A 14,285-nucleotide genomic window follows, 5' to 3' on the forward strand; every position below is an offset into this window, starting at 1 on the left:
GCAACAAACATTGTAAAAACACTTACAAAGTGCCTTAAAATATATGAAACCGTAATATTAAAAGATCAAAATCATTAATCAATATATTAATTATGGATAGTTTACATATGCCAGCAGATGAGGCCAGAATATGAACGCAATCTGCTTAATGGTTAAATTTTTTCCCATAGAAAACCATTTTAAGGAAAACACTGAACTTTGCACACTGCATTTATATTTTGGGTTCATATGCTTGCCTGTACAAAATATACATCACCAGTAAGGTGCATACTGATTTTCACCTTTTAATATCTGTATTTACTGCATTACTATTTAATGCAAACTGCTTCATTTTGCCCTCCAGGTGAAAACTCAATGGATCCTGTAATTATCCAATGTTTTTTTTTTCACTTCAAGGTTTACTTGAAGCCTGCCAATATTTAATTATTTCTATAATTTAATACATTTGAATGTTCATGCATCGCTGTAGGTTAATTTTCACATAACCAAGTGGTAACTTATGTATTGTAACTTATGATTAGCTTTTTATCAACCGTTTTATATATATGCGATTTTATTTTAATATTAAGATAAAAAAAAATAGTTCATCTTTCTCCATACTGTGGCGTAAATTTAAGTTTAATTAGACTAAAATGATTTGAGAAGTCCAGCATACATCACGTCACATAAACTCATTAGCTCAAAAAAAGCCCAAAAGAAACATGCACAGATGAATTAATAAAATGGGTAGAAGGGTAAATTTCCACTTCATGTTGACTTTAAAAGCTGGAACAAAGGGTCAGTTTTCAGAACACATGCCTTGTAAGTAGACATGAGACCACTGTGGCAATAGAAAACATTTTAATACATAACTGCCTCGAACAACAGATACAATAAAAACATGTACCACAAACAGTCAAGATTGTGAGATGAACACATTTAAAACTTACACAGGACCAGTGGACTTGCGTTCCCAAAGATGCCCCAAACCTGAATCTAAAATGTATCCCTTACAGAAAAAATGCTTAAAGAGTTTATTTTGAAAGTTTCAATTTTAATATACATACATGCTGGCATATTTTAAAAACACAACCCCACAGTCATGTGTACCAATAGTGAGAAGGCTTTTCCTCTTATCTCAGTAATGAATAAACCTTGAGCCTTTCTAGAAAATATCAAAACATTTCTAAAATGACCGAGTATATTAAAATGCCTGGAGTCTTTTAAGCCATAAGATACACAAGTGCTGGTCCCATGCTTAAAACAATGGTGTTTTTAATACTGTAAAACAAGATAAAATTTTAAATTTTCAGCTGATGGAAAGAAATAGGATCACATCTGGAGTCCTGGAACATTGCAATATGACAGACTACAGAGCAAAACAGAATCTGAGATTAGCTTGTTTGCATTTCCCAATGTCCCTTAAAGAATGCATGAATTATTTTAAATCATCATTATAAAGAAGAGTAAAGAACAATATCTGCTGGGTGGGGTTAAAACAAGTGTGTCATCCACTAGATTTTGGTCAGTGCTTGTTGTTGGCTTCCTCCTGCGAGGAGTTGGAAATTCCATTCTGAGTTTGAGAAGAACCCGATCCCAAGCCATAAAGCCGCCCACAGTACTTTGCATCATCAATGTTGTCTTCAAAAAACAACTGAAGGAAAGGAGAAAAAAAAACAACAGACTAAAGGTTAGAACTGATCAGTTAAAATCCCATTATTCAGCTATGGTCTCATTTTGCTAATATTAACCTCTTTCATGCGGAAGAAAGCCATTCCAGTGAGCAGCGAGTCGGAACCAGCCTGATGCTGCCTGCCGATCCTTTTTAGCTCCAGCTGGTCTGCCACCTCCTGAAGTCCACCCTAAATGCAGCAATTAAATTTTTTTTTTTTTACAATAACAGTAACATCTATAAATGTTAACACGGGCTACAGTATTTTTCTTACCTTAAGGTTTTTGCAGCTCTTCATAAGATATTTGACGTCATAAATGGCTTGGAAGAAAAGATTTAAGATCTGAAAGAATTCATGTTCCTCTTCTGGCAACCGGGAATCTGTGAGCAGCTTCACCAGGTAACCAAAATCATACCCACTAGTGAGAACGGAGAAAGTACATAAAAACATTTAGAACACACCAGATGTAAGTCGTTTATTTATTTTTTTTAAATGTGCAGCGACTTATTTTCCAAAATGTTTTTGCCTGAAATAGTTTGAAGGGGATAAGCATTTATGGTCAATGACGTGTTTTAACTATGTCTGTATCCCTTTCGTGCACACAAGATGGATAAGCTACAACATGTAAACATGTCAGCAGTGTGGACTCTTACCTGTGGCAAAAAATTGTGCCAAAATTGTAAAATTTGTTATCCGAAACTTTTGCGTCAGCAGCATTTCATACATCACTACACTATTGACAATGGACTTTTTGCATGCCAAATTTCGACAAAAACTGCACTAATATGAAGGCACCTTTAAATTGACGTCATTAAAATTCGTAATATTTTTAAATTGTGATTTTAAGAAACTTTATTAAGCTCGACTTTGCCACGAGTCAGTGGGTTAGTCTCAGACTGGCAAAACATCTGATACATACGGCACACAAAAGTGGAACACTTCAGGAGTTTCGAAGTCATCAACAGATTGGCTGAATTATACAGGTCAGGATTTCAAGGAGACGTATGTATCTTGTTCTTAAATGTTACACCTGGAAACAAAGCTGCTGTAATGCCAAACCCCATTACAAAAGAAGATAGGCGCCTTGTTAACAATTGGTTATTTGACATGTCAGTCAAATGGCTTCATGGGTGGGCCTTGGCAAATGAAAGGTGCCATGGATTCCAGACCTTCAGCCGGTAGTCTTAAGGTCTGGCTACACGAGACTAAATAAATCACATATTTAGATAATAAATAAATAAATAAATAAATAAATATATATATATATATATATATATATATATATATATATATATATATATATATATATATATATATATATAATAAATATATAATATATAATAAATATATAATATATAATAATAACTTTAATACTTTTTATTAATTTTACAATGAATTTCTCACAGGGCTGTTTTCAACTACAAAATAAATATCAAATCTATGAACTTGAATATAAATATTATAATTTATGAATACATTTCCACAGGGGTACACTTTCCTCAAGAGTTTTATTTTTGAAAACCTCATGATTTTCCTTTTTATTTATTTCCCAAATTCAGTTTTACTTTTTTCCAAATTCAGTTAAAATTTTTATGGATTCTATTTTTTTTTCCATTTTAATTTTTCTCAACTCCTTTTTAATGGTTAAATTAAGTTGTATTAATCAAAAAGAAAGTCTAATTAATTAAAATCATAAAACTTCTACATTTTCACATCAATTTATTAAAAAGTTTACAAAAATTACATATTTATGGACCTATGAAATGTTTTATTTACCATATGTTTTATTATTACCTAATTCTGTGTTTTAGCCTGTCTAATTATTTAAATGCATAAATACAACTAACATTTATTCAATTCAATTTTAAAATAGCCTTATGAAATGTTTTTCCCCATCAGAAATTTTGTGTATTTGCATTTTTCTGGTTATCAAATGAAGGCATAAAACATTTAATTGATCTTTTAATTGTTGAAAATTAAGCAAACTTTATTAACAAAGGGGATTTACTACTAAAAATAAAACATGGAAGAAATGTTGTGATTTAAACCTTAAAAAAATAGTTTGATTCTTTTAGTAGCAGTAGTAGTAGGCTATGTACATTCTGCTGAACATTTATGGCAAACACTTGTCTGTCTTTAAACTAAACCGGACTTTTATTTTGACGGGTTGACGAGAATACCTTTACAGTTCCGCAACATACAGTTCACTGTATGTGATGAGCTAGTTTTACTCAAATCAAACGGTCAAATGCTCATGAAGTGACTCTCAGAGCAGTTCAGGAGATGTTGTTCATGTGTTCACGGCCTCATTTAGTGAAAGGAAAGATGCTGAAATCACCGCGAGCTTCACGCGCGCTTCCATGTGTTTAATGGTTTAATGAAGGAAGCCGCGCTTCTGCGCCATTCATTTACACAGACACGCAGAACATGCAGGATTCATATTTAAATACTTTTCCGGCTTAATATTTACAGATATAAGTCCATATCGCGATTTGATGTAAGTGCAATGACCAACTTTTGATTAATTCATTCAAAATTTGGCAAACTCCATGTCATTCCGCGTTAAACTGTAAATTCCGTTTTTATGACTGGATTCCGCGAATTCCGTCCGCGTTTCCTAAATCGCAGAAATCATAGGGCCCTACAATAAGAAACAACTTGTAAAACCCAGTCTAGATTAGTAGCAGGTACAGTATAAAAATCATAAACAGTTCTTGTTTAGGAAAATGATAATATCTGCCTTCTCAGGTAGGATGCGTGAGCGTTCTGGACAGGTAACATTATTATCTCCTGCTGTGGAGAAAACACATTCACTGGGTGTAGAAGAAGCCTAAACGCATAAATAGGAGAAAGAAAAGGCAGCGGTGAACGGTCGGCGCAGCGCATCAAAGATGGGGCACATATTTATTTCTACTCCATGAACTTGTTGGTGCTTTATCATGTTCGACGTGCACCCTCCTATAGTATGCACGAAACAATCTTGATGCAAATGTTGCATGTTGCTGAGATTTCATTCTGTTTAGGAAAGTGAGGCCACACTTAGGACCGCCGACGCACGCTATCCATGTTCGACTCGCTTGGTTATGCCAATACTTCGGGTGGACGCTTCTTTGTTGGTGTTCATGGGTTTCTTCTTCTTCCGGTCGCCGGACTAGAAATCAAAACTACAAATCGAAATTTAAACTTTTGAACGATTCCGGGAAAATCGCAAATCTATTCCCAGTTCCAATCAATACTCGATACCCAAGCCTAATATTTATGTATAGTTTCTGTAGTTTTTTTGGTGTTATCCAATAAAATGTCACTACCGAAACGGTCACGACCAAAACATGTCATCATTGTTTCAGTAGTGACAAAAGGGAACACATAATCCTCATATTTGGGGGAAATAAACTATTTTAGTACAGTTACGCAAATGTTTTTGTATTTTAGCATGTTTTAGTATGCAAGTTGAAATTCTGTAATGTGTAAAGTGGTTGCGGCAAAAGTATTAGTCACTACCGAAACATGGGATGTTTTGTCAAAAATAAAGCATACTGAATTATCAATTATCAGATGTTATGATGAGTTTTTGGTTCAATATATATTCAGACTAATGAATCCTTCCCTTTGAAATCAGTATGATAAACTTTTTACCTTTTACATAGAAAAATTTAATTCAAATTACAACAAATCTCGTGATTTAAACTTGAAATAGTTCTAAAGGTAATTTTTATTGATTTAACTATTTTTTAGAAAATAGCAAAAAACTATATATTTACAATGTAAGATGTAAGCAAAATCTCAATAGGTCAATATAAAGATTCTAATTAAATTATTATTACTGTGTTTCGGTAGTGACAAATATTCTAAAACTTTATGAAAATACAATATGAGAATTAACTGCACAATTACTAGAAATGTGTACTTTGAAAAGATTTGTATGCAAGTTGTATAATATCCAAAAAAACTCTGACTTTGGACCAATTCTGTAGAATGGCCCATAAATATTATTTTTAGTGGTCGACCGATATATCACCAATGCCGATAAGTTTTTCTGCTTGGCCGATGTGTTGGAGGCTGAACTGTTATTTTGAGAAAGGCAGCACCTGAGCACATAGGGCTCACATTCTCCCTCTTGTTTGCTGTCGTCATTAACAGTTCGGTCTAATAATCAGATAGAACAGTTAAACAAAGGAATATATACAAAAAAAGAATTATAACATTAGTTTTTATATTATTAGTAAAAGAAAGGCAAACATTAAAATACTGTCTCGTTTTGTCAGCATTAAGCCAATACATATTTCTGTAATTTAAATAAATCTTTGAATGGGTAATGAACATTTAATTTCACAAACATTGCAAACTTAGTCGAATCCAGCTGTGAGATCTTGTGAAGTCTGCATTTTTATCCTGCATGATCGTGTGTTCTCAGTGTTAAATGAATGCTTTAAACTTTAAACTCGTGATTTCAAATTATGCTGCGCTTTATGCATATGTCCACTGTTATATTCATGACGTCATTTTCTCTGTGTGCTGTAAAATGAGTGTTACCCTGGCTTTATTTGAAAAATGTGATTCCCAATGCACGCAAACTTCCCAGAATACCGACTGCATACGATAGCATCCCCCTGGTTAAAAAAAAAAAAAAAAAATGAAAAAGCTTCCCCTTGGTTAAAAACTACCATCCCATATAAACTTATGCTAATTAAAATGTTAAAATTCTCTACTTATGATAATTCACAAAATAAATAGTGGCGATTGGCCAATCAGAACTCAGCACTGTAACAAGCTGCTCACAAGCGGTAGCAAGGTTTCGTGATTTGGCACAAAATGGTTCAAGCACAACTTCTGAAGCTCTTTAAAAAGAAGAAAACAGAAAAAGGTAAGATTTTTCCTTGATTATAATTTAAAGACGTTGCCTCACATTATGTTATTGTGCTGTATGTGTAACTGTGAAAATCTGAGAGATGATAGTAGAGCTGATGTCGAGTCACCGACTTTGCATAAACCAAACAAAAACACATCTTGAAAGTCCAAAAGCATTCACTGCGCGATGAAGCCTGTTAGAATACAGTTAGAACGTCCTTTATTCAAGCAATAAAAGAAAGAAAATACCCATGTATGAGTTTTTACTTTATTATAATTCATTGCAAAAGCAAACTTTTCTGAATATCAGCCCAACCGCAAACACAAATGTTGCTATTAATTGTAAACAACAGTTCATAGAACTCAATGTTACGTTCCTTGAATGTATCAGATTTTGAACGAATCGAGTGAGCCAGTGATTCAACAGTCCATTCAGATGGACTCACATTTCGTTTTGAATTGAATCAGCCATTTTAAATAAATTGTTTGATTTGAATGATTCAATAAATAATTTATTAAAACATTGACTTGCTGCCACCTAATGGCAGTTTTACTGTCATCAATATTTATCCATGACAGGCCTAAACCAGAAAAGGTGCCAGCACTAACCAGTACAAAAAAGCATTTAGCAAAATATTGACCAAAACTCCAAAATCCCTCCAGTCACCAGGAGGGAAAAAAAGTTGTAAATAATAGTTCATTTAATAAGGCAAATTTTTCATTAAATAAAAACCTTTTTAAAAATTACACAAGTTTTGTACTTTTAGCTGCAGGAAGTAGCTAAAAAAAGTGCTATTTGTTACCTGTGAAATGAGAGCCACTTGACATTTTCACAAAGCACAAGGCCTGATGTCATGAGGAGCTCAGCGAAGTAGAGTGTGTCGATGCCCTCCTCCTCATGCTTTTTAAACTGTAGCCCAGAGTTCTGAAGGAGATCTATGGAGTCCTGGGAGTACATGTCCTCTCTGCAAAACACGGGGACAAACAACACCCACCTCACTACTAGTATCATTACTGGCTAAGGCTAAATCTAAAAAAAAAAAACATAACCAAAGGATAAGCAAGTAATGCTGGACACCTACGTCAGATTGAACTTGAAGTTAAACTGCCATGTTGTGGTTCCAGGCGGGTAGTCTCCATCTTCATTCATAAATGTCAGGCCAAGCTGGATGATTTTTAAAAGGTCTACATTGCACCTCAGGAGCTGGTACTGATAGTCAACAGTGCTACGGAACTCTCCGATGGGACGAACCACCACCCCAGGAAACTCAGTGTCCTGACATACAAAAAAAAAACAAGAACTATCAAGTATAAATCACCAGACTGTACAAAATACAAATATGCTGCTAATATTTTTGTTGAATCACTTATATTGGACTTGTGATTTTTTTTTTCTCACCAAACCTACATTTAATCAAATATAGAGTACAAGCAGTAATGTGAAAAATAATTATTTTCTATTTGAATGAATATTACAAGTCGTTTATTTCTGTGATGGCAGAATTTTTAAGCAGCCATTACTTCAGTGTCACATGATCCATGCTGATCTGGGGTAAGTTTATAAAAAATAAATAAATAAAAAACTTTTTGTGCAAGGACACATTAAACTGATCAAAAGTGACAGTAAAGGCATTTATAATGTCCCTAATTTAATTTTTTTAATTATTATTTTAGCATCTTGTTGATATTTGTTAGAATGATTCTTTAAAGATCATTTTACACTGAAGTATGCAGTAATGGCTACTGAAAACATCTCAGGAATAAATTACATTTAAAAATATATTCAAAACAGAAAAGAGTCCATTAAAATATTTCAAACCATTACCCTCATTATTGTATTTTGGTCAAATAAACAGCCTTGGCGAGCATAAGAGACTACTTTCAAATCTATTATATATATTAAACGTACTTCTAGAAGTTTGACAGGCAGTGTGGATGTGCAATTTGACCCATAATGCTGTTTTAATAGTCACTTTAAAATTATTATAGGACATTTATGTTATTAGACCATAGCAGACCATAATGGAACATCAACATGGGCGCACACACCATGGCAATGTAGTTGTAACTTTGAATGATCTGTCGTATCTTCCTCATCTCCTCCTCCACATTGCTGGCCCAGACCTCACAGATAATCTGACTGGTATCTGCAAGTGCGGCTGGCATGATGATGATGATGAAGGCTGAGGAACTGACCAAGTAACCCAGCGAGTCTGAAGCTCTCACAGACAAAAGAAACTCTGCCAGGAAGAGCAATTAGATTAATGAGGTTTGAATCAAAAATACCATGGCTTTTATTCTGATTAACTCTTATAAGCATGGATATATTAAAAAGAACATACATTTTGACGAAAGACTGGTGAATATTAATAACATAGATCGTAATGTATTGTAAAAAGCGCTATCCAAATAAACTTGAATTGACAAATATTTACAAACTCAGTTTGAGTCTATTATCAGGGCAAGGATTTTGAATTTACTTTTATAGTGCAAATACGACAAAAGCAGGTGTATATAATTAATTACTGCTGAATATTAATTTTATATTAACAACCACAACGCTTTCAAACCCAAACGAACATCTATCATTATCTTTGATTTGAGTTTATAAAAGAAATTTATTCCAAACGTAACCCTCGTGGCCGTGGAAGTACCAGAATAACCGTAAATATGAACTAAACGTTCGTGAATATTAATCCATATAAGTTTAATATTCACAACTCTAATGATTAACTAACGTTACCCAAGCATCTTCCAATTAATTTACAATACAAACGGCAATTAACTAATTTGATTAAACATCTTAATCGTTCAAATAAGGAGTCGGTCATGAAACACAAAGGTAAAATAACCATAATTTTGTTGAGGATGTGGATGATGTTAGCTTTAAAACATTAGCATCTGTTTCTCTGCTGTCTCCAAACACATTAAAAGACAACATTTGTTCTACAGCAAGACTATGAAACGATATTACACAAATATAAAAACGCAAACTTTCAGAATGACTAGTTACCTGGCACGAGTATAGTCGTTATATGTAGATGTAAAGCCGCTGTGCAGCTGGACAGCTAGCAGCGACTCTAAACACACAGACAGCGCACTGCTTCCGGTCCTGCGGGATTGTGGGTAAACACCCGCCAAAACTAAAGCCTTTCAGTCATTGGCAGACCAGAGCAGAATGTATTGTAGGAAGAAAATAAAACACCGCAAAATCTAGTGTTATTAAATGACTTTTTAAATGTATTTAGTTTAACTTAAATGTAATGGGCAAGAGGTTGTGTGTTTATCATGCACCTATAAACAAGTTGGACACATTTTATATATGGGTCATTTGTAAAACAGGAATAAATGAAATCGTTTGTTGAAAATGCCACATATTTGGCCTTATTTTTTATATATATATATATATATATATATATATATATATATATATATATATATATATATATATAATCACTGTAACTGCATATGATAGTTGGAATGAGAAGAAAATCTTGGCTTCAAACATTTCTGTACAGGTAAATCTATTATTAGGAATGTGAGAGTACACATACAAACACACACACAAAAAAAACATTATACAGATTAGAAGAAAGAATGTTTTTATATTTGTTGTGAAACTACAAAACATACTATTGTGCTGGTGATATATTTACAATTCTGGTTGACAGTACAGTGTCGATGATACAATTCACAGCTTTCAGAAGTCTCACATGAAAAAAGAAAGACCGCACACCCAAATCACAAAAGTGCAATAAATACAAGCTGTACTTCTCAAACCATCTCTGTGATCAGATCAGGTTCTTTTTCCATCATTAATACAAGATTTATTTTTAAACTGGAGTTTTTTAAAGAAAAGTCCTACTGTGAACAATAAACAAATGAATCATTCATGACTAACAGCATCAGATACTGACAGCATTTTTTGTTTCTTTGTGATTATTTTGAGCAAGTATTACATGATTTATGCATGATTGGACTAAGCGTCTAAATAAAAAATAAAAAGCCAAATATTATGTCCTCATGAACCTTAAAATTGATAGTTGAAGAGCACCTAATCAATCAAGACAACTCTCTCCAACACATACTGTGAACGGTAGATACTGTACGACCAGTGAAAACATTAGAAATTGTCTATTGTTCGAGTACTCTCAGAATGAGATCAACTTTAGTGTTTCCAGGTAAACGGTACAAATTTAAAGGGGACCTATTGTTTCTCTCACATTCAAATATCTGTAATTTCGTAAAAGCTGTAAATCTGAAAGGTTCTGGTAAAAATAACAACAAAGAAGTACCTTAATTAAAAATGCCAATCTGAGAAAAATGTGCATCACGCAGCAGCTTAACAAACTAAGCTGGGATGTACTCTATGTTTGGCAGTCTACTGTCTTAACTGGGTCTAATCTGCAGAAATAATACATTAAAGAAGAGAAACAAAAGTGAAAGAAATGTTTGCACTCTCATAAACTAAGTTAAAAAACAGAGTACAATAGCTCTAAAGTGGAAGCTATATGATGCGTCTATTTGAATTAGATATTTGGCTAAAAGCTTTGGGACAGCATTTCGGTTGGGTCTTAGATGTCGTTTATAATGCGGCACAATCAAAATGATTGTGCGATCTCCATCTCCTAATCCAATTTTAGGCAAAATCACAATGGAGGAGAAATTAGGGTTTCATAACGAGTGCTAGTACAAGTTCAATTCTGTTTGCCAATAGGTGGAGCAAGAGACTAGGCCATATGCATATTTGCACTGCAGATGAAGAAGTGCTTCTGGACCATCCGTACCAGACTTCACACAAGTTTCAAATTTGTGTTATCGTTTTGGAGCATATCATCGCCTGCTTAGTCCGTACGGGTACATTTATGCATTATAATGAGAGTAGAAATATTGCTACTACAATTCCTATGACATAGTAGTTGATCTGAGGTTGAACCAAGGACAGTACATTCAATATTACCTTGAGGAACAAAGACATAATGTAGCACAGGAGGATCTCATTAAGAACGTGACTGTACATGGGAAGGCATAGCAGCAGGGGAACTGAGAGGATGCAAAACAAAGATGTCAAGAGCATTAACTACACCACAGCCTAACAAGGTGCAGATCAACTGGAGATTTCATGTAACATTTAAATGTGAGCAAAATCCATGAAATTGGGCAGGCTATACCATTCATAACTGGTTAAATTAGGCCAACATTATGTACAATTTAAATCAGTATCAAATAAAGCGTCGCATCAACTGGAGCTTTTTTTAAAGTGCTTCATTCAGACTGTGATGCAAAGCTATTGTTCAAAAGGGGCTTTAATGACATGGTAGTAACATTCATAGTCATCAAGATACTTATTTTCAAGGACATTTTGTATGTAGATGAAGAGTTTAGTGGAAATCAATATTAATTTAGCATATATGGAGCGCTCATTTACATAATGCAAATCACCAGTGACTCCCTCCGTATGAAGAGTCTCCAAATGTTACACAAACGGATCTCTGCAGTGGCGTGCGATACATTATTAAGTGTTTACAGGGAGAGCTGGGAATTATAAACTGCGTTCCTTCACAGCTTTCAGTGCCTTAGATGTGTTGACGTATTCTTGCCGCAGCAATTATATGGTTAGAAATTTCAACACTGTTCTTCTCAAAATGGTTCAATCTCACAAAAACGATCCAAGTCATATTTTTCTAGTCATAATTTAAAAGACGAAAAATGTGAAAAAAAAATTTTGATTTTGATTTGATTGGATTATTTTCAGGTACTAGTCTACTGAAAGGAATTTTTCTCTTTATTGTATAAAACAACAAAGAACAAATTAGCTATACATTATGATAGTACTTAATTTTACATCATAAAAAATTATGTAGATGAGATAGTAACGAGAGAGAAAAAAATTATTCTCATTACAGTAATGCATATGACACTACCAAACGGAAATGAGTTTTTCCTTCACATTACAGTATTACGAATTTAGACGAAACATGCTTGATTTTCATCAAAATAATCTTACATTTCAATTCATTTGATTGATTTAATGCAAATCTTATGCAAAATATAATTTCCTATTTTTCTTTAGTTTATGGAGTGAAATATGGTCAGATTATTTTAGATTCAACATACCAAAGACTCTTCTAGTACTGGTAGGTAGCAATTCCAATAAGTTTTGTTAAGATACTGGCTTTGATGTGAATGAAATGATGCTACCGTTTGTGTTCAATAGATACAAAGACAAGTTTGTACTCTAGAGCAAACCTGCAGACGTGGTGGTTTTAAATTAGAAGACATCCAAAGCAGTAGAAATGAAACACTATTAGAACGTGCCACTGTAGGAACTAGAATGGAAAATTAATATAACCTAAAAAGACGCTTAAAGTTTTCCAAAGATACAACAAGAGCTAGTATATGGGATAGTACGATCTTAGTGTTCACAATGTGCTTTTTTGCTTAATTTTCTATATTGATGCCTTTTTTCTATTAAAGTGCATGAACTATCTGATATTCTACCTGAGAGTTTGTGGAACTAAGTGCAGTTTCTACATCATTTTACGAACATTTGCACTAGCATGTGTCTTGTTTGCATGTGCAATTAACAAAACGAACATGGAGAACTGTTAGCAATCAATTTAGTCTACTAACCGGTCTAATAAACTCATGCTTTAGATTCATGCTTGCTAAAATCTGTAACCGTTTACACATTTGAAAAAAAACAACAACAACAACGGCTGAACATTAATGTGGACAGATGTGCTTGTTTTAGAGGGACGTGACTGGAATAGTAGGATTTATGCCCATTCATTTTTGTCCTGAACCCTTGTGCTATGAACATAAGTAGTACCCTAAGTATCTGTATTCACATCTTCAAGAGTTACCGGAAGCAGTTCTGCCCAATTAGCAGAACAGCATGTTTCACACTCGTTTCAGAGACGAGCTGGTGTTTTTGAATGACCAGTAAAATACCAAGTACAGCTACGGACATACTCTTATTAGTAACAGAACATGGTGAAATTAAAAAATAAATCTAGCTAAGAAAACAAAACAAAAAACGGATCTATACATTTTCAGTTCTTAGAGTTAAAACCCAGTGTTTTAAAATTACATTTTTCCTGCCCAACATACATTCTCCTGTCACACCATTCTTTATTCTTCATAATACTGCCAGATGTCAGTTTTGTCTCCAGGGAAACAGCAGTTGAGATGGATATCTTCTACACGTCATCAGCTGGTAGGTCAGGAATGTTTATCTTTGCCCTGGTGAAGAAGGCCATCTTCTCTCTATGAGAGATTACAGCAGACAGTAAGTACAGCTTGAAAATTGATGTCGGATAAAAAAAAAAAAAAGCTTATTACTTAATATTAGCTCTGTTCCAAACCCTAGTGAGCTGCCTAACCACAAATAATTTTAAGATGTCTTTTAAAATGTATTATTTTAGTCCAATATTAGTGCATGTCGTGCCCTTTTCACACTTCTGGGGTTCTTGGAAGTAAAAAGTCATCATACGGTGGTGAATGGAAACCACAACAAATCTAGTTTTTGCATTTCCATTCACAAAAAAAAAAAAGCACAATATTGTTTCTGTGATTTTCCAAAAGAATAAAAAATTAAATATCAAGGGACTGATTCTGGTGATTAAAAGTGAAAGATGTCAAATTTGCAATCTCTTCCTTGGCCATTTTATTAGAAACACCCATGCAGCAGCATTAACTAGTGTTCTGTCATTTAATGCCAAGTTAATTCAACAGTACTATAGTATTATTATTTTTTTTAAATAACAGTGGAAACACATCCTC

General features: G+C 33.8%; 2 protein-coding genes across 2 annotated transcripts in view; both read right to left on the reverse strand.

Annotated features, from left to right (window-relative positions):
• Window positions 1-823: 823 nt before the first annotated feature.
• On the reverse strand, window positions 824-9,657 carry cnot8 (CCR4-NOT transcription complex, subunit 8). Its single transcript, XM_059526684.1, has 7 exons — window positions 9,514-9,657; window positions 8,550-8,740; window positions 7,583-7,776; window positions 7,304-7,465; window positions 1,926-2,070; window positions 1,731-1,841; window positions 824-1,633 (listed from the first exon to the last, which is right to left on the reverse strand). The coding sequence occupies exons 2-7, from the start codon at window positions 8,664-8,666 to the stop codon at window positions 1,505-1,507; spliced, it is 858 nt and encodes a 285-aa protein (XP_059382667.1). The 5' UTR covers window positions 8,667-8,740; window positions 9,514-9,657; the 3' UTR covers window positions 824-1,504.
• A 2,576-nt stretch (window positions 9,658-12,233) lies between these two features.
• wwc1 (WW and C2 domain containing 1) overlaps window positions 12,234-14,285 on the reverse strand; it is a 45,765-nt gene continuing 43,713 nt past the window's right edge. Inside the window, exon 22 of the mRNA XM_059526685.1 lies at window positions 12,234-13,769. Coding sequence (XP_059382668.1) covers window positions 13,703-13,769 — 67 coding nt within the window. The 3' untranslated portion in view covers window positions 12,234-13,702. The remainder of the gene's footprint in view (window positions 13,770-14,285) is intronic.

Source organism: Carassius carassius, chromosome 36 (genome assembly GCF_963082965.1).
Source record: "Carassius carassius chromosome 36, fCarCar2.1, whole genome shotgun sequence".
Lineage (NCBI taxonomy): Eukaryota > Metazoa > Chordata > Actinopteri > Cypriniformes > Cyprinidae > Carassius > Carassius carassius.

Bases quoted from the DNA above. Each gene is read 5' to 3' on its own strand.
- cnot8 (XM_059526684.1), bottom strand. From the start codon at position 8,666: ATGCCAGCCGCACTTGCAGATACCAGTCAGATTATCTGTGAGGTCTGG. The intron at 2,071-7,303 runs GTAACAAATAGC...CGTTCTCACTAG, and splicing joins AAGTGGCTCTCATTTCACAG to TGGGTATGATTTTGGTTACC. The intron at 1,842-1,925 runs GTAAGAAAAATA...TGCTGCATTTAG, and splicing joins AGAGCTGCAAAAACCTTAAG to GGTGGACTTCAGGAGGTGGC.